The following is an 18,733-nucleotide window of genomic DNA, read 5'->3' on the forward strand; positions in this document are numbered from 1 at the left end:
CTTAAAACATGTCAGCAGGTCACAGAGAGATAACAAATTACTGAGAAAATACTTACACAGCTTGTCTGTGCAAGCTTCAGATGCCTTGCTGACCTGCAAATGGTGCTAAAACTCAGCTGAGATGCAAAACGCAGCTTGCAAAAGACTTCCAAATGGGTACTAGCAAACAGAAAAAGCTGGAGCAGCTCTTTATGAAGACAGGCTGAGAGAGCTGGTGTTGATTCAGCCTAGAGTGAGCTCCATGGAGATCTTCTACCAGTCTTCCAGTACCAAAAGGGTTGCTACAAAAAAGCTGGAGAGGGACTTTTTACAAGTGTGTGTAGTGATAGAATAAGAGAGAACAGCCTTAAACTGAAACAGGTTTAGACAAGATATTAGGAAGAAATTCTTTACTCTGAGGGTGATGAGGTACTGGAATGAGTTGTCCAGAAAACCTGTGGATACCCCATCCCTGGAAGTGTTCAGGGCCAGGCTGTACGGGGCTTTGAGCAACCTGGTCTAGTGGAAGGTGTCTCTGCTTTTGGAAGGGGAGCTAATAATTGACGTTCTTCCAGATACCTTCCAACCCAAACCGTTCTAGGATTCTGTGAAAATTGACACTTCTGTATGCTGGTGTTAACAGACACAAAGTCATCTCAGTGAGGAGCTCTTAGAGCTTTATATAGCAAGAAAATACTTTCGTCACATGCACTCCCTTAAAACTGTAATTTTGCTCATGCCATACTGATCAGATTACATAATGTTAAGCCTAGTGAAAACCTCAAACCTGGTCTCTCAAATAAAGTCACAGAAAATAGCTAGCTGGCCACTGGAAGCTGCAATAGCAATGCTGCTCCAAGGAGCTGGGGAAGCACTTCCAAAATCCTCCGGTGGGTTAACAGTTAACTAACAAGTAACAGAACACATCAAACATTAACAAAACTCATGCTGAATACAATATGCAAGATAATCCAGTTCACAAGTGTGCATCATAAGAATATTTAAAAGAACAAAGACAGCAAGACAAAAATACAAATATGATTCAATGTTTGGGCAAATAAATCCTCCAGAACCAACACACCCCTGTATTTCAAACATGAATGGCCTTTAGCTTTCTGTCCAACGTTTTCATTACTACTTCAGTAAACACACCCCATTGCTACTGCTATGTCACAAAACCCAGGTTTGCCTTACCACAGCATTCATTTCCAACCAGCCTTAACAATCAGTGAAGAACAGAAGACTCATGCTGTGGCTGGCTCAAAATTACACTTGTGCAGACTGACTAGAAGCAGCAGAAGTATCACAAACTACTCTTGGGCTCTGTGATCCTTCCTTCAGCACTGCTCTCAATTAAGGTCTTTCCCTCAGCACCAGGACACACAAGCTAGAGAAATGTAATTCTAACAGGTCAACCTTTGCTAGTGATTGGGGAAAAGGAGGGAATAGAGAAGAGCCAAGGATCAGTGAGAGCCACAATGTGTCCAGAGCACGTCCACATAAAGTTTGTTTGCTTGAGAGACAAGGCCAGAAAGACCTTTCAAAAGCAGTCTCTAGATAACAAAAGAATATTACAGCTTACTTATTAACCCATCTTCTCTGCTTGTTTTTTTTTTTTTCCACTTTAAATTTTAGAAAGGCTAGAGTACCTGGTTAGGTACTCTGAAAAACAAGAGTGGAAGGAATGGAAGTTACCAGAGAAAGTTATCTCCCTTACTATTATCATTCAGTATTTGTAGAGCTCAAAAATAATACATCACCTCCACATCCTTGAGTGAATAGATAAAGTTACATAATTTGCTCTATACTAGGCACTAGATTAGACAACATAAAGACAAAAGGAATCAAAAGCCTACAGGTTTTATGAGCAAACATATGACAAGAACTTAGTCACCAAAACTTTTCCCAATCTTCCCCCACCATGAATACATGTATTCACTCTAAATAAAACAGTTACAGGCATACAGGACATTTGGAGCACTCCAATTTTTTATTTCAAGGTTTGAGGTGGCAGGAAAAAGGCATTTATTTTTTTCCTTTCTTGCCCCTTACTGGCTTATTGGCCTGTTGAGCACCCCTCTCCCCGCAGTTTGTTTGCAACAGAACTAACTCTTAATTCAGTAAAAAAGTGATAATCTAGTTAATGAATTAAGACAGATGACAGCACTACCTTGAGCCTGCTTCTGAAAATGAAAGGAAAAGAACAAATTCCACAAACTATTCCCAACTATGTGTCCCCAAGTTCCTACTCTTTTAGCCTGAATAACTACTGTGAGAAGCAGCTGCCTACCCATGAAACCAGACTTTTCTCAACATTGAGAGCTGCAATAATTAAAAGTGAAGGATGGCAGAATAAAAGCACTGACCATATTTAGAATTTTACAGGCTTCTTAGGGATGTACATAAGAAGAAAGGCATTACAAAATTTGTCCTCTTTGCCCATATTCAGCCTCAGTTCAATTGTTATGAAAACATGTACACATAACACACATGAATGTAAAACTAATTACAAGTTTGGTAATATTTGTTGTAAGGAAGAAAAAACCTGTAACTCAGAACTAGCCCAGTAGGATTGAGATGTTTGTATTTACTACAGGAAACTGAAAGGACCAGAAGATGGGGGAACTCTTGTAGTGCTTTATGCCCACAACTAGCCATACTGCTTACTACTGCCTGCACTGCTACCATCATCAAGCAACCCACATTTATGCTAAAGTTCTTCTGAGATTTTAATCTACAAAACTCCAAATGAACCAAATTGCTACTGCCTTCCACCCACTAGCTGGCATAAATCCAGCCAGCAGGCTTTCTGCAGTTTTCCCACGCCTGATTGTTTCCCATCGTGTAGATCATGCAGAAAACCAACAAGTTCAAGCCTTTTTTTTTTGTTTTACTGGAAAGGGTAAGAACTGAAGAATACCAGCACTCAACTCCTCTCTTTCATAATACAGGAAATACTTTGACTAACTGGAGTACAGCAAGAGAACATGAAGAAAGCAGCACTCTACATATGATGTAGGCTGCTCAGCAGATTGGGGGCGGGGGGGAGGAGGGAGGACATCTAAACAGATGGTCTAAAATTTACATTTTGTATTTCAAAGTTGAAAGCATTTCTCAGCCTACAACATAAAGCACTAATTTCAGCAGAACCTTAGAAATAATCCAAGAGGGCACCTCTCCCACTGTCCAGTGTAACTTCAGGAAAAATCCCAATTATGTTTAAGGTTATAATGTGGGCACTCCAGAAGACATCAAACTCCCATAATTCTTCAAGTACCATCATAATCTCTCAAGTCTCTTCTTAACACAGGCTCCAGAGGAAAGAATAACGTGTGGCTATTAAAAACTCTAGCTAAGAAAAGTCTTCAAATAAGGAGGGTCAGTGCTCTTGCAGAAGCTTCAGCAGCTGAAGACTGAACCAGGCAGTTACAGCTCAGCTTCACCCTAGACATATGAGACATTTCTGAAGCCTGACTTGGAACACACTATCCTGCCCCCACTGGCTCGAGAGATGTCACCATGAGGACGTGTTTTTCCTGAATGTGGCACTCCAGAAAATCCTTGATTCTAGATCAAGCATCTCAGCTTAAAATCAGTGCCCACATTTCAGAGAGACTGTGGGGACTCTGCCCTAAAGGCTCAATCTCATGCACTGAAAAACTGAATGGTGTGGGAGCTGGGGTGCAGACATTAGAGTGGCTCCTGATTTTTCAGGGGAAAAAAAGCAGGTTCCCTGAATCACAATAGCAAATACTCTTAATTTCATTAATGAACTGTGCCTCAAGTAAAGTTGGAAAGGAAGAGCAAAGAGTTTTATGCACTTTTATACTCGATGGCATGGCAGAGGATGACAGAAGACACTGATCCCCCTGAGTAATAGAAGCTAAATTATCTCCTCTGCCCACTTTTACTACAGCTAAGTAATATAGATGAGAGAAGATAAAGGGATTCAAAAGAAGCATATTAAGCTTTTCATGTTCCTTTTTCAAAAAACACAGAAATTAGAAGAAGAAATTAAAACCAAAAGCATCTCAGAATAATTTTTATTATTTTCACCTCCTAAGAATAGAGAAAGTCACTGCTACTACCAAAGAGACAAACACATACTGAGCAACAGAAGAAAGCATGCAGCTACTGCCATACAGCTACTGACCCACAACTCATATCAGACTGCAGAGCTTCCATCTTTGCATAACACAGCAGCCAGTATTCCTCAGCATTCCAGAAAGAGTCAAAAGCATGATTTAAACACATCTATACCCACTGCCACACAGAGGCCAAGGCTATTGAGGTGGGCACTTGTATTAGCAGCAGCTGCTGTCAACCTGATTACTTGAGGGCTGGTGAGGGTTTTTTCCAAACAGACAAATTTTGACTTGAAGTGATACACAGGAATTCATCAGCTGAAGATACAGCTTCACAAGTTCTGAAGGACTGAACTGTTTGCCCAGCAGCAGTCCAAATGCTGCTACAAAGTAGGTATGAGCTCATAAAATTACATTATTCGTTGCCTCTAAAATTAATGTACTTTCACGACAGAAATGGCCTTAGCTTTTGTCAAGTAATACAGAGAGCAGCTACTTTCACACATTGAAGAAACAAGTCTTCTCAATTTACATATTGCAGATAATCTTATTTTTTAAAAATCTGAGAAATCAAGGAGATTACAGAGCATTTGCAGTCTCACTCATTTGCATCAGATGCAAAGAAGCTATAAGAATGTTTTGGTTTACTTCCAGAGCTATCTTTTAGATCTGGTACTGAAGAATGAAACACCACAGACACTTGAACAGTAATCGGGTAGTAAGAAACACCTTAAGTATCTTTGTGTGGCAAAAGATACAGAAGTTTGGGAAAAATTACAGTTATCTAAAATCATGTAACAAATTTTGGGTGCTACACAAGTTTGTTTGGCAAGATGTGCCTTCAAAACCATGCAGCTCTCATTCCAGAATCTCTGCAATATCCTATTTGAAATGGAAAGAAATTCATCTTCAGGAAATGAAATTATTTTTTAAAACTGTGATATGTGTATGCACATATCTTCTTAAGTCCTGGACTAATCCTTTCCACTCTCCCTCCTCTCAAAGGCAAAAATTTGTGGTACACCTTCCCAACATTACTCACTCATTCCCCATGCACTACCCTGCAGGAAGAGCTTACAGATGAAACAAACAGCTCAAAGTGAGTGTTACCTTGCAATACAGACTGCAGTTTTACTCCAGATTTTAACCATCTTCTTAAAATAAATGTGTTTTTCTCCGTAGATAGGCAAGAACATTGAAATTCTTGAATAAATATTTAAGACCGTGAGGAATGGAGTCGGGACAACCCCCCCACCCCCCCAATTTTTCTGCCTGGAAGGGGAAAACAAAAGACAGGAGCAGTAAAGAAAACAATTTAATGGAAGATGTAAAGTTAATGTCAGCAAGGGGTATCCACTGTAACAATAAAAATAAAAGCACTCAAGAATGTCAAGGGTGCCCAGGGGAAGAGGTGGAAAAGCATGCAAGGAATACAGAGAAAGTCCAGTGGGAACCATTGTTTGCACACCCAACACTAGAGCATGGTTGGTACGATGATTTTCTACCTACACCAGTGCTGCATTTTTCTAGAACATAGAAATACAAGTATTTTCCAGTAGCCTACAAAACTAAAGACTTGAGTAAGGAAAAATGAGCATTAAAATATTATAGCCTATATACCAAGGGAGCAGTATAATAAGATGTGTGGTTTATCATTTGATAGACATCAATACCAGCATTCACAGAAGAAACACTTTCCTTTTTAGTGACTAAATCAAAACATCTGCCACTTCATAATCAAGTGTCTACTTCATATGAATGACCTTTGATCCAATTAGTTCTGAAGGCCCTCGATTTCTGGAAATGCAACTTGTCAATCCATCCTCACCCTTCACACTGCAGAAGGGTGATCCTCCTTCATATTAGGATTAGGTTAACTTCTCTTGACCTAACTCCTCTGCCTCACCCAAAAAACAACACTTACAAAGTAGCTGATGCCTGACTTTACCACTTGATAGTAAGCAAAACAAATTTTTCCATCCTAAACTGCAACTAAGTAATCCAGAGCTCACCACTGAAGATCCTACACTTTCTCAAAATACCGTCTGTCAATATCCCTGAAATCCAGGAGAAAGAACCCCACAATGAAAATGACAGCATGTGTTTTCCATTATGGTAAACAACCACATCAGCCCCAGGCTGATGGCAAAGAGCCCATTGATAAAACTGCGGTAATTGGCCAAAGTTACTTCAAAAGTAAAGCACAAAACTTTGCTTCACAATGCACACTGTGACATCCACACAAGGGTCTTACAAGCAGGTTAAGCAGGCAGGCTTTTTAAGTAGTTAAGATACGCCTGGCTTGCAAAGCTAAAACAACAGGAACAATAAGTATTCTTGCTCAAGTAACAACTCAAAAAATGAACACGACAGGGAAATTTTGGATGGAGGGCAGGTGGGAGGTACACACAGCCATAGCAATACAAACCACAGGACAGTTAACTGATGTCAGGATAACCACTTTGTTTAAAAACAGATCCCAAACACCCAAAATGCATTTAGCTCTGACAATTGTAAGGTACTGCTTACCTACACATGACACACAAAAAAGTAGTCCTTCTTTCCTAAAGCTGTGGCCTCAGTAACTAAAAGAGTGGACCTGGAAAGGATTCATATGAACTATCACTATCAACAGACTCCTATTTTCTACAGCCCATCTACTGGGCAACACAAGGTACAACAGCCACAGCTGGAGTTTTGAACATTTCCGAACTCTTCATTTTGTTTCATGTGTCCTATATTTTAGAAACTGATTTTGACTGTGTGTGCCACAGGGACTGGGGAAGCTAAGAAATAAGATCACACACACACAAGAAAAAATAAATAAACCCGCACAGTGAAAGACAAGAACTTCAAAGGCATATTAGAGACTGTCTAAACCTATGTTTAATGCAGTATTTAACTACACCAGAAATTAACATCATAGACAAAATAAGTCCTTGTTAAATATTAAGAACCCATGCCCTCTCAGGGAGAAAGGGCTCATAGTAAGTGCCCCAAGACATCCAACAGCAAAGATGCCTTAAGGAAAAATACCATATATTCACATGTTCTTTATAACTCATAACAGATTAATAAAAATAAGTAAATTAAACCCTCTCCTTTTAATCTCATACAAATAACCTTTAAATAATTATTACGTCAATAAGATATATTTTAAGCTGTTTTCAAAGGAGCACTATCAGCATAAGTAACCTTTCTTTAAAATTCCCTGTATTACTAATTTGAGTATAAAAGCAGGTATTTTATCACCCACCATCATATTTTAACACATTTTTGACAGTAAAGAGAGATCTGTCAGCCTCATTAAGATCCAGGCAACAGGGTAGAATTTAGGCACTGAAGTACGTTAGAGGCAAATATACTGTATAATCATCATTTAAGGTTTTTTACCTCCGTTTTGAATGCTTAACTTCACAAGATCCAGTCCTGAACATTTAGAGGCTTGCAGCACACAAAGCTTTAGGTGGCCCCTAAAAAGCTGTTGATACAGCATATCCACCCTTGGTACTCTTATTTTATCTGTGATTTCTTTACACTGGCAAATACAATTAAGGAAACTCAGCCACTGGCACCTTCAATCGTCTGGATTAACATTAGAGCAAGTGATTTTAAGGGCCAGAAAAAGGCAATTGTGCCATCTGCACTAGTTCTGCGTCCTGCACATCATAGACTGACAGCCTCTGGATCACAGCATGAAGTCTTTTTCAGATCAAAGTTCCTGTGCACTATTCAGCAACAAGCAGCTGTTTTGAGTAAGCACATAATAGCTCTAGAAGCGATGCGGCAGTTTTTCAGTCACTTATACTGCCTCCACAAATACCATAACTTAACCCTCTTCTTTCCATGCCTGATGCATGGAATTGGCTAGAGTGAGAAAATAAATCAGCCGCTGGAGGACTCCTCGTATTTGCCCTCCCAGCTCTAGCTCGCCAGAGGGCTAAATTCACACTGGGGAAGGCAACATGGAGCCACAGCTACATATGGCAGCTGGAGGACGCAAGGCGAGCGCTCAGAAGTTGATACACGTTGGGGAGACACGAGGATGTCGGCGAGAGGAGGGACAGCAGCAGAGGAAGGACCTATTTTAAGGGCTCTCCCTGTCACCCAGTCCCGCTCCCTTGCCGGCGAGCGAGGCACCCACCTGTGCCGGTGCTCGTCGTGCCCTTGCCCGTGGATAAGGAAGCCGCCGAGGTTCTTGCCCCCTTTGCTGGTGTCCACGTGGGGAATGAGCACATCCTCCAAGCCCAGGTCAAAGCGCTTGTGCTTCGAGGAGTCGGGGAGGAAGAAGAACGCCCCGAAGCACAGGGTGATGAAGGCACTAAGAATAAGGAGCAGGATAAATTTTTCGGAGAGTCTCAAGGTAGCCCTGTGGTGCGGGAAGGCGGAGGCCCCCAGGTTCAGCGGGGGCAGCCTCCGCCCGGAGAGCGGCAGCAGGGCGGGAGTGGTCATCCTTCCGCTAGCGACTCCCCGGCGGGGCACGGCTCATCCCCTCAGCCCCTGCGGAGGGCGGCCCCGGCCCGGCTCGGGGGCTGCGGGCGGCTGCACCATCACCATCCTCCCCGCGGGCGCCGGAGGAAGGGAGGACGGGGGAGGGGGGGGAGGCCGGGCCGCCCCGACGGGGCGCGGTCGCCCCGCTACCTGCGCGCCCCCTTCCCTCCTTCCCTCGCCGCGGGGCCAGCCGGGCCCGAGCGAGCGACTCCGGTCAGCGGCGCTCCCCGAGCTCCGCGGCCGCGGGGCTGCGGGACGAGCGGCAGCGGGGAGCCGGGGGCCCGGCCTGGCGCGCGGCGTCGCTCCAGCCGCGTCCCCTCGTCCGGGCCGGGCGGAGGCGCATCCCCCTGGCCGCGCCGGGGCCCCGCTGCGAACGACGCCGGGAGCGGCCGCCGCGCCGGTCCCGCTCCGGACCCTCTGCCCGCCTCCACGGCGCCTGCGCGGCGGCGGCGGGCGGCGCACGCGCGCGGGGCGGGGGCGGGGCGGGGCGGGGCGGGAGCGGGGCCGGGCCGGGCCGGGCTGAGGGCTCCGCGCCTCTCGCGGGGAATCGTCGGTGGGACCGGCAGCTGCGGGAAACGGGCCGTGAGTGGCCACAAAGATGCTGAGCGGGCTGGAGATCTCTCTTACGAGAGGCTGAGGGAGCTGGGCCTGTTTTGTCTGGAGAAGGCCGAGAGGGGATCCCGTTAATACACGTAAATATCTCGGTGATGGGTGCCTAGAGGATGGTGCCAGACTCTTTCCTCTGGTGCCCGGCGACAGGGCGAGGAGCAGTGGCCATAAACTAAAACACAAGAAGTTTCACCGAAACAGAAGGAAGAACTTTACACTGAGGATGGCAGAGCACTGCAGCATGAAGATCCATGGAGTTTACCTCTCTGGAGGCATTGAAAGCCCACCTGGATGCATTCCTGCTCTATTATTTGCACACAGTAACCTGTTTCAGGTGACCCTGCCTTGGCAGGGGGGCTGGACTAGAGGATCTCAAGGAAATCATCCTGGACACCCCATAAAACAGGGCCCCATGACAAGGTTTCATGCAAAAGCAAAAGGAAAGACCTGGTCAAGGGAGCTGCAGGAACAAGATTCAGTGGCGGTCACAGAACAAAAGTAGGTTCGTAAATTTGGGAAACAAGTTGCACCTGCAGCTTTCTTCAGAGTAAGGTGTTTTCCGCGTTTTAAAGGTTTAACAACAATGCCAGAGACTCAGGTACTCCCAGGTTATGGAGACCAGAATCTGCTCAGTGAACCTGGCAGCCAAATCTGAATCACAGCTAAGGTGGTATAAAGGCAGGGGAGGGAACGGGTCAGCTCAGCCTGCTGAAATAAAGCTAACTGGGCTGGAGAGGACTTCCCAGGTGCAGGCAGCAACCCCAGGTTCGGGTAAGAGTGACAGAATGAGAACTGAACTGAAGCAGCAGGCAGCAGCTCCCTGCAGGAAACCTTCCTGCTGAGACAAGCTCCAGAAGGAAGAGGAATCCCATGTAGAGGTGTAAATACACAAAGAAAGTGAGAGAGAAAGCATCAAGTCACATGTCCTGCAGATAGACAAAGCAGACACAAAGCCAAGAGTGGTTTCCAGTACCACAAATGCTGCCAACGCCCATGAGTGGAGTGCCTTGATCCCTGTCACAGCAGCTGGAATCTGAGCAATGCAGGTTTGATAACAGCAATCCCAGGCATTTAGGTTTGTTATCTGGCTTAAAGTTTGTTTTACGTGTTTCAAATTTGTGGAATTATGCCGGCCTGTTTAAAAAAGAACTCCCAAGTCCAACTGGCTGTGCTACAGGTTAGTCCTCAGCTGCTCATCTGAGTGTGGTTTGCTATGAAAATTAAGCCCTCAAGAAAAGTTTCTTTGGGAGGTCTCCAGGGAAGGAAAGCAGCTGAGCTAATAAAAAATACTGTTGATAGTCTATATAGTAGCACAGGTCTGGGAGCATCAAAAAAAATCAGATTAAGAAACACTTAGGACCAATTAAGTTAGTTGAAGTTAACTGCTCAAGGTAAAGGAGACCTTGACAGGATTAACTTCTCTGCTCTGACCACTCCTTACATCCTCACAACCAAGCTCTGACTTCCCCCTTGCTGGATCTTACTGCATACCATGTTGGAGCTGTTGGCCTTTCCCATCTCTCCACCCAGCTAAACTTATTTTGCTTCCTCTTCTCTATTTTCTACAAAGAAATGCCATGACATTGCCATGCACCAGACAGCTGGGCCCTGCTCAGTAATCTTGCGCTAGTGAAAAGCAGAATAAAGTGAGAAACTGCCATGAGGTGATAAAACCCAAAAAGCCAGTGTGGGGCAGAGATACCAAAGAGAAGACAGACAAAAAGAGCTGTATTATCAATGATACTACAATGCACTCCAGTCAGTACAGAAACTAAACCCAGCATTGAATGTTGTTAGAACAGGAGTAACATGCTTCAACTGGTCTGCTGGCCATTTCAACTGTCTTCTAGTTTTGATCTGGTAAAGTAAATTATCTTCATATATGTTCATGTCTTCACTTGTTAAATTGCTTTTACACACAGTCTGGAAAACAAAGATGAAGACTTTTGTTCTTCAGCTTTTTGCCCTTTCCTTCACTCTTCTCTGCCAACTGCTAGTTTTTTCTTCACTTTAAAAGACTGAGCAGAAGCTTCCAATTTCTTTAGAAAATGTTTCTTTGTGTGTAGCTTATTGGAAGAAAGTGGCATTTCTGTAGGTTTTTTAGTTTATGATGACCTTTCCAAATTCTAAAGCATCTGTGTCTAAACCATTATGAAGTTTTGTATTTCTACAATTTTGTGCTTGTTTTGACTTCCTTACTTTTTACCAAAGTCTATTAGTAATTTTTCATCCTTTGGTTCTGTCATACTGGGTAATATGCATATCCCTGTAAGTTTGCCAGTGATTTTCCACGCTGCAGTGGTGTTACTCTGTAGCTGAACAACATTAAATATAGAACTATATTGAATTGGTTGGGTTTTGTGAGCCTGTGCTACACTATATAGATTTTGCATCTATTAGTGTTTTATCACAGATACCCAGAACACTCTTGGAGGTGTCCTGAGCTGAAACATAAAGGTTTGCACAAGAACCAGGAATTTCCTGTACTGACTGCCTTGACTTTGATCAATTGCTAATGTAACTGGGAACTTGAGGTCCAAAAGTGCTTCATCATCAGTACTAAAGTCACTGAATTTCCACAAGCCAACATTTCTAAAAAGCTATTAGGGCAGTTCACATTTTTCAAAGGTACACAAAGTAAGTCTTGTAGAACTACAGATCCATATCACTTTCTTGAAACTGCAGTGATCCTTTCTAGCATCAGAATTTGGGCACACAGTCTGGATCCATTATTTGCAAAGCCTCTTCTTCAGTTTTCTCTCCAAAACTGTCCATGCTTTCCAGGTTCCATGAAAAATCTGATGTAGCTTGAAATAACATTCATGTTCTCTTGGACTCAATGGTGACTGGGGTCCCAAGAGCACATTCTTTATGAAATCTAGTCTCTAGACTCACTAGTGGCTTCTGTGACTGTCTTTATGTTTTTCCTCCTATCCCTCCAATCACAGCTTCTCTGAAAAAGACTTTACCCTCAGCCAAGCTTTGCCACAAACCTTTGTTCTTGGGCCCATTGCCCTGCTCTCTATATCCTCCTCCCTCTGTTGCTGGATGTATGTAAACATACATTTAACTATTATTTCTATCAAAATAATAATCTCAAATCGACCTTTGCATTTCAGATCCCATTTTCTTCCAAGCAACCCTATAGCTTTACAAGGAAGACTAGCCTTGTTCAGCCTTAATGTGGCTATAGCAGGATGATTATTTCTGTCCTAATCTCGTTCTCCTCCTTCCATTTTCATTTGAGATGAGAACACACTCTTCTCCTAATTCAGACCTCTATCATATGCAAGGTCTTTGCTCTGTATTCTCCCTATGTCCTCATGTCCAAATTCTGTCTCACACCTTGCTGAGTTTTTTCTGTGTAGCATATCAAAGATATGAACTTTCTGATCCATCACCTCAGCCAAACTATTCCACCTAGGTATTATCATGCTTCCTTGTCTCTGGTTCTGAAAAAGGCAGTATTGCACTTTTCATATCCATTCAGAATGCTTCTGGAAAGGCATTTTCTTTGTGAGTGACTGCCCTTGCTGTGTCACTTCAAGCTTTGCATCTTCCCAATCTTTCCTGACATGCCTTCCCCCTCTCCTAGCATTTCTGATTCATCACTAAGACACCAGCTCCTCCTACACCCACTTGGACCATAATATGAGCCTCCAGCACCTATTTATTAATGTTTCAAGTACTTCCATACTTTCTTCTTTGCTTCCCTAAGGCATGAAAGGACTCGCACATCAAAAAGAAATTTGGGAACCATGAAAGTGTATTAGACTACATCAGAAAATTTGAAGCTATGAAAACTGAACTTACTCATGGCAACTTCTCTACAGAGACACAAAATGAGCATAAATATCAGATTGTAAAGGAAAATGTGATATCTATGAGTGCATATTGGAATCAGCAGCAGCAATGTTATTCTTTGGCTTAAAAGTGAAAATAAGTTTTCCAGGGATGGTCAGAAAATAGAGCCAAGAGCTGTGCAGCTTCAAGGCCTTGAAACCAAATAGTTGCCTGTAGTGTGCACTGGGAAGACCATCCCTGAATTATTGCAGCTTGTTAAATGCATGGAAGAGATTATGTAACAAGTTAAATATATCACTTGCTTAGTGGTCTGGTTTTGCATATGGTGAGACTTGATGGCTGAGGTTGTCCCTGGAAATAAAAATGAAGCTGATCATTCAGATGGACACAAATCTCACACATTTGATGTTTGACATCCTAGCACAATCTGCTTTAAAAGAGAAACAGGATTTATGCCACATTTGTGCAATCCTAAAAATAGAATTGCTAAGACATCTTTACGATAATAGAGATGAGAAATTTCTAAGTAAATAAATTATAGCTTCCCGTTGCCAGAAGTTTATTACAGAAATGAGTCAAGATAAAGATTTTCAACATTATAAAAAACAAGTCAGAGTCCGCTTTGAAACATAATTAGAAAAACCTGTCACCCATTGCCACAGGCATACTGAGATGGACAATATTTAACAGTGGCAGATCAATCAGTGTTTGAAAGGGTCATGTTTTTCTTAGAATTCCATCCCTAGTCTGGTGAGCACTACAGGAGAGCATGAAAATCAAGTTCATATTTCACAGTGAAGCATTCTTCCATTCTGGAGAGGGCAGATTAAAATTTGGCTGGAAAAGAGAGAGATTCGCTCCCTTGCAGCTGTGTTTTGGAATATCTGCATGTCCCCTGTTCTTCTGTGCAGATCTTCGTGCCTGTCTCAATGAGCCTCCCTGCAGGCATATGAACCCAACTGCACTGATTACTTTGCAGAACTGGGGGTTAGAAATTACAAAGCCACATGCTTTATAATTGCAAAGTCACTAACTTATCCCAGTCTCGTTCAACGATCTTCTCCTTCCCAGCAGGGCCCATCTGTCACAATTTCACTAACTCCATGTTTTAATGAGATCCAATTTCACTCTTTGCTTTCAAGTGTTTTTATTCTATATCTGTACATTGAAAGAAAAGAAAAATGTTTTCTATTTAAAGAAAGTCATAAATATGTGAAAAACTGAAGGGCCCCTGAATTTATCGCCATTTAACATTTTATCATTGTATTGTTGATAGTTTGGCATTATCTTCCTTCAATACCAAAAGAGCAATTAAAAGATGTTTCACTTTAGAAAGAGACAAAAATATGAAGGAAAAGTGGACATTCAAGAATAAACTTCCTTAGAACTACAACAAGCTGATAAGCAAGTGCTTTGGCAAGCCTAATCTTTGGGTGAAATGTTCTCATTCAGCTCATGGTACTGAATGAGCCTTGGACTGTGAACAGTCAGTGAAGAATTCTGCTGTTACAGGAGAGTATACCACTTGATGTAAAAATAACAGTGTCAGCTCACACACTGTTACCTCCCTTCATTAGCCCAGCCACAGATCTGGAGGGAAGAAAGGTTCTACAGAAATTGCAGTTCTTCCAGGCTTTACCTATGATACCTTTATACCTGGGATCTCCTAGGCTGATTCAAGCCTGGCGGTGGAGCTGAAGGCATCAAGACAAATTGACCAGATGCAGCAGCTGTCAGTTCACATGGTACGCTGTGAAGTTAATGTACCAATGCTCCTTTGTTCCAAATGAATCAAAAAAGCCAGGTCAGGAGCACCATCATCAGCTACAGTGGGAAAATACATTATTTTCTTGCATGGATGCAATGCTCACCCAGCAAATGTCTGTCAGACTTTTGTCTGTCCTGCATTTATCCAGCCAGCTCCAGAGTGATGTGCAGCTGGGAAAGCTGCTGTGCTGTGTCCCAAGCATTGTGCTCATCCTTGCTACCCTGTGAAGCTACCAGCCTGTTGGGACTGGTAACAGTAAGACAGGGATTTTTCCATCTGCCTCTGTGCAGGTTGAAAGTCAGCCAGTGGAAATGGAAGATTTACTCATCCAAACATGAGGCTTCCTCTTGATTTGTTAGTCTGCCCATTACACTTTTCAGTAATTCTGCCCTCGTTTATCTAACGCTTTCTCCCTCTCTCCCATCATTCCTTCCAAGTCATCTAAAACCACCCAGCCTTCAGGTGGTCACGCTCTTCCTACCCACCATCTTTTAGCTGAGCTTGTGTGTGGGTCTGTAATTACACATATCCAAACATCCGACTAGCACTGCAGGGCTTCCCTGCAGAAGCTGCAATGGAAATGTATCCAGCAAAGGCCCTACATTGCATATCTGAAGTGCCTCTAGTTAGGAACTTCTAATATCCTCCCCTCCCCTTCCACTGCATGAGGCTTTCTAGCCACAAATCCCACAGGGTCCCTGCCTGTATTCAAGCTGTGCCATGTGAACCTAAGTGGCCTCCCACTGCTGGTCTGGAATTTCCCAGATGTACGTAGGTGTGGGTGAGCAGTAAGCCTGACCTTTTTATCATGCTGCATTGATTAAGGTATGAATCAAAGTCATATATACACAAGGAACCCAGAATTTGCTTAAAATGCTGTTCAGGCTCCATTGGCTGAGTAGCAGACAGAAAGTAATTGAGTCCAGTGCATCATCATGGCACGAGCTGTACTTGACAGCTATGCAGTAACTGTGAGGCATGTGTTTGAAACCACCCTGACTTCCAGATACACAGCCCCCCCAGCTGGAACAACTACACAGGAGATTTGCAGCTACTTAGATTTATTAGATACACTTGGAAATTCTACTGTTCCAGTGAGTTTGAAAATCTGGATACTGAAACAGAGCTTCTCTGGCGAAATCTAGGCATGAGATAATGGGTGAAGAAAAAAGGTGCTTCTGTGCCTGCTTCAACTGGTTGTGATGACCAGTGTTGCCACTGTTGATGAAAATGTCCAGACACAGGAGACTGGGAACTTCTGCTCTACTGTATCTGTGATTATATGCTTTCACCATCATTATACATTCTCTTCTTTCCCCTTCCAGAAACACCCACATGTGAGCACACACTCTGAAAACAAAGAACAGGGAGCTGTCTCCCTTCAGGAAGAATGAAGCCAACTTCATCTCTTCTCTCAAGCATAAATAAAAATCTGCTGATCTTACCTGAACATCTTCAGAGCTTTACATTTAGTCCTTTCATGCCTCAGAGAGCCTATCCAGCCTCCCTATAAATGCTGCAATGGAAGTTTATGTTCCATCCAATAGTTAAATAACTGCTGACAGGTTATTGTGTTGTATCATTGCTAGATATACACATACTTCTTCAGGAACAGTGGCCGAGTCAAAAGCTAGAATAAAAGATAGCAGCATGAATGTTGTGCTTACTGTTTGTGGTTTGGTGCCTAAAATTTGCATATAATAGGACTTCAATGCATCAGAGTCCTTAAAATGGAAATCACAAGTCACAGTAAATATAGAGAAAAGATCAAGGCATTGGAAAATGTTGCCAGATCCTGCAGTTGAGTCACAGCAACCCCATGCAACACTATAGTCTTGGAAAAGAGCGGCTGGAAAGCTGTCTGGCAGAGAAGGATCTGGAGGCTCTGGTTGACTGAACATGAGCCAGCTGTGCCCAGGTGGCCAGGAAGGCCAATGGCATCCTGGCTTGTATCCGCAGCGGTGTGGCCAGCAGGATCAGGGCAATGACTGTCCCCCGTACTCATCACTAGTGGGGCCACACCTCCAGTGCTGTGTCCAGTTCTGGGCCCCTCACTGCAAGAAAGACACTGAGGGGCTGGAGTGAGTCCAGAGAAGGGCAACAGAGTTGATGAGAAACAGCGAGGCGCCTGGGAGTGTTTAGCCTGGAGAAAAGGAGGGCTGGGGAGACCTTATTACTCTCAACAAGACCTTGAAAGGAGGCTGTAGCCGGGTGGAATTCAGTCTCATCTCCCAAGTAACAAGCAACAGGACAAGAGAAAATGGCCTCGGAGGTTTAGACTGGATATTAGGTAAGAATTCTTTCATGGAAAGGGTGATCAGGCATTGGAAGAGACTGCCCAGGGAAGAGGCTGAGTCACTATCCTTGGAAGTATTTAAGAGACATGTAGGTGTGGTACTTAGGGACATATTTTAATGCTGTACTTGATAGTGTCAGGTTTATGTGTGGACTCGATGATCTTAAAGTTCTTTCCCAACCTAAATGATTTTATAACTAAGGTGAAAATCACTAACCTTGGTACAGAAAAATCACGATAAAAGCAGAGTTTCAACCTCTCTGGGGTGGAACTGTGTAAATAATATGGCAGCTTTAAAAAAAATTTGAAAATCTTGAAAAATATCAGATTCAACCAGGACTTTCTGTTGTACATGAAAATCATTTAGACTAGTAAAAGAGTTGACCATTAAAGGAATGGCACTGGTCTGGGGAGTACTGGTTGCCTTTTGTATAGGGAGATAAAAGAGAACATTGATTTGAAATGCCAATGCAAAGGTAGGAAGAACATTGTGTCCATAGGAAGAAATGTCCATTTTCTCAGAGACAGTTCAGAATACAAAAAGGAAGTAGGATTTCCCACCCCCACCCTGAAGAGTTTTGTTGTGGGGTTTTGGTGGGGTTTTTTTGTTCGTTTGGTTTGGTGGTTTTTTTTGGTGGTTTTTTTTTTTTGTTGGGTTTTTTTTTGTTGTTGTTGTTGTTGTTGGTTGGTTTAATCAGAATTATTCATCAATGACTTGTTATTCATTGAAAAAGAAATATCTGAGTGACAACTGAATCAGAATCCCAAAGGTCTTTAAAAGGCACAGATTACATGATACTAAGCAACCCATTTAAAACTATTTCAGTAAAGACCAGAGAGAACAAAAAAGCAAAATAAATAAACATGCCAAGCAATGTCAGCAAAAGAGCAGCTGACATTGTTTGAGTGGATATAACAGAAAATTTTAAAACACCAGCAGTTGTAGTGACAAGCCCAACTACTCCACAAAGATGTATATACAAGGCAGGAAAATATTTGAGTTAAAGATGGAGTAACTGGGAATAAGGTCCTCATAAGCAATATGAAGGGGAAATGTGCAATTTCTGAGAATACCTAATGAAAACAGGCACAGAAGTTTCATATTCTAACATACACAACAGACAGAACACCAAGAACGTCAAGGAAAGTGAAAGCAGAAATAGAAATAACTGAAACAAAATTATTATATACATGGAACAAGCTTCAAATGTCAAAGAGTAAAATGCCACACTGGGGGAGAAATTCCGGAACCGAGTATCTGGGCAGCATCGATTCAGAGAAAAGGCAGAGCAGTGAGATAAGGGCATGGGGGTATACCCAGGCAACCAGTGAGTTTCCATCAGAATCTCAGGGGGAGTACATGTGTTTTGCCTTAACAAGGTGTGTGTAACTACAGAAAATCAGCTTCCTTGACAAACCTGACCCAGGTCTGAGCGAGCCAGTTGCATCACACCGAGTTGTATTCGCAGGAAAGAGATGTCTCCCAGAGACAAAAGAATATTTATAGAAGGCCTTGGAGATCACTGTAACTTGCAGATTTTTTACAATACTAAAGGGTTGTTCTTCTCGTGTGTTTGGTAGAAGTGTCTCACAAAACTCTTTCATAGTGTGCTCTGCAGCTGTGACATTTCTGCACAGACACAAGGACCTGACTAGATATTGCCAGGCCTGGTTTCTACCTCCTGCCTGCTCCTGCTCTGC

The 18,733-nt window shown here is 43.0% G+C and overlaps 2 protein-coding genes across 3 annotated transcripts in view; one reads left to right on the plus strand and one right to left on the minus strand.

The window, feature by feature from the left end:
- The window catches only part of MAN1A2 (mannosidase alpha class 1A member 2), a 135,736-nt gene extending 126,714 nt beyond the window's left edge, over positions 1-9,022 (minus strand). Inside the window, exon 1 of the mRNA XM_012569883.5 lies at positions 8,209-9,022. Within this exon, the coding sequence (XP_012425337.2) occupies positions 8,209-8,516 (308 nt within the window). The 5' untranslated portion in view covers positions 8,517-9,022. The remainder of the gene's footprint in view (positions 1-8,208) is intronic.
- Positions 9,023-9,061: 39 nt separating this feature from the next.
- Positions 9,062-18,733, plus strand: part of CD86 (CD86 molecule) — a 40,158-nt gene continuing 30,486 nt past the window's right edge. For both annotated transcript variants that reach the window (XM_072925785.1, XM_030266759.4), the window contains exon 1: positions 9,062-10,239. The gene's annotated coding sequence lies outside the window, so the exon portion shown is untranslated. The remainder of the gene's footprint in view (positions 10,240-18,733) is intronic.

Source organism: Taeniopygia guttata, chromosome 1 (assembly GCF_048771995.1).
Source record: "Taeniopygia guttata chromosome 1, bTaeGut7.mat, whole genome shotgun sequence".
Classification (NCBI taxonomy): domain Eukaryota; kingdom Metazoa; phylum Chordata; class Aves; order Passeriformes; family Estrildidae; genus Taeniopygia; species Taeniopygia guttata.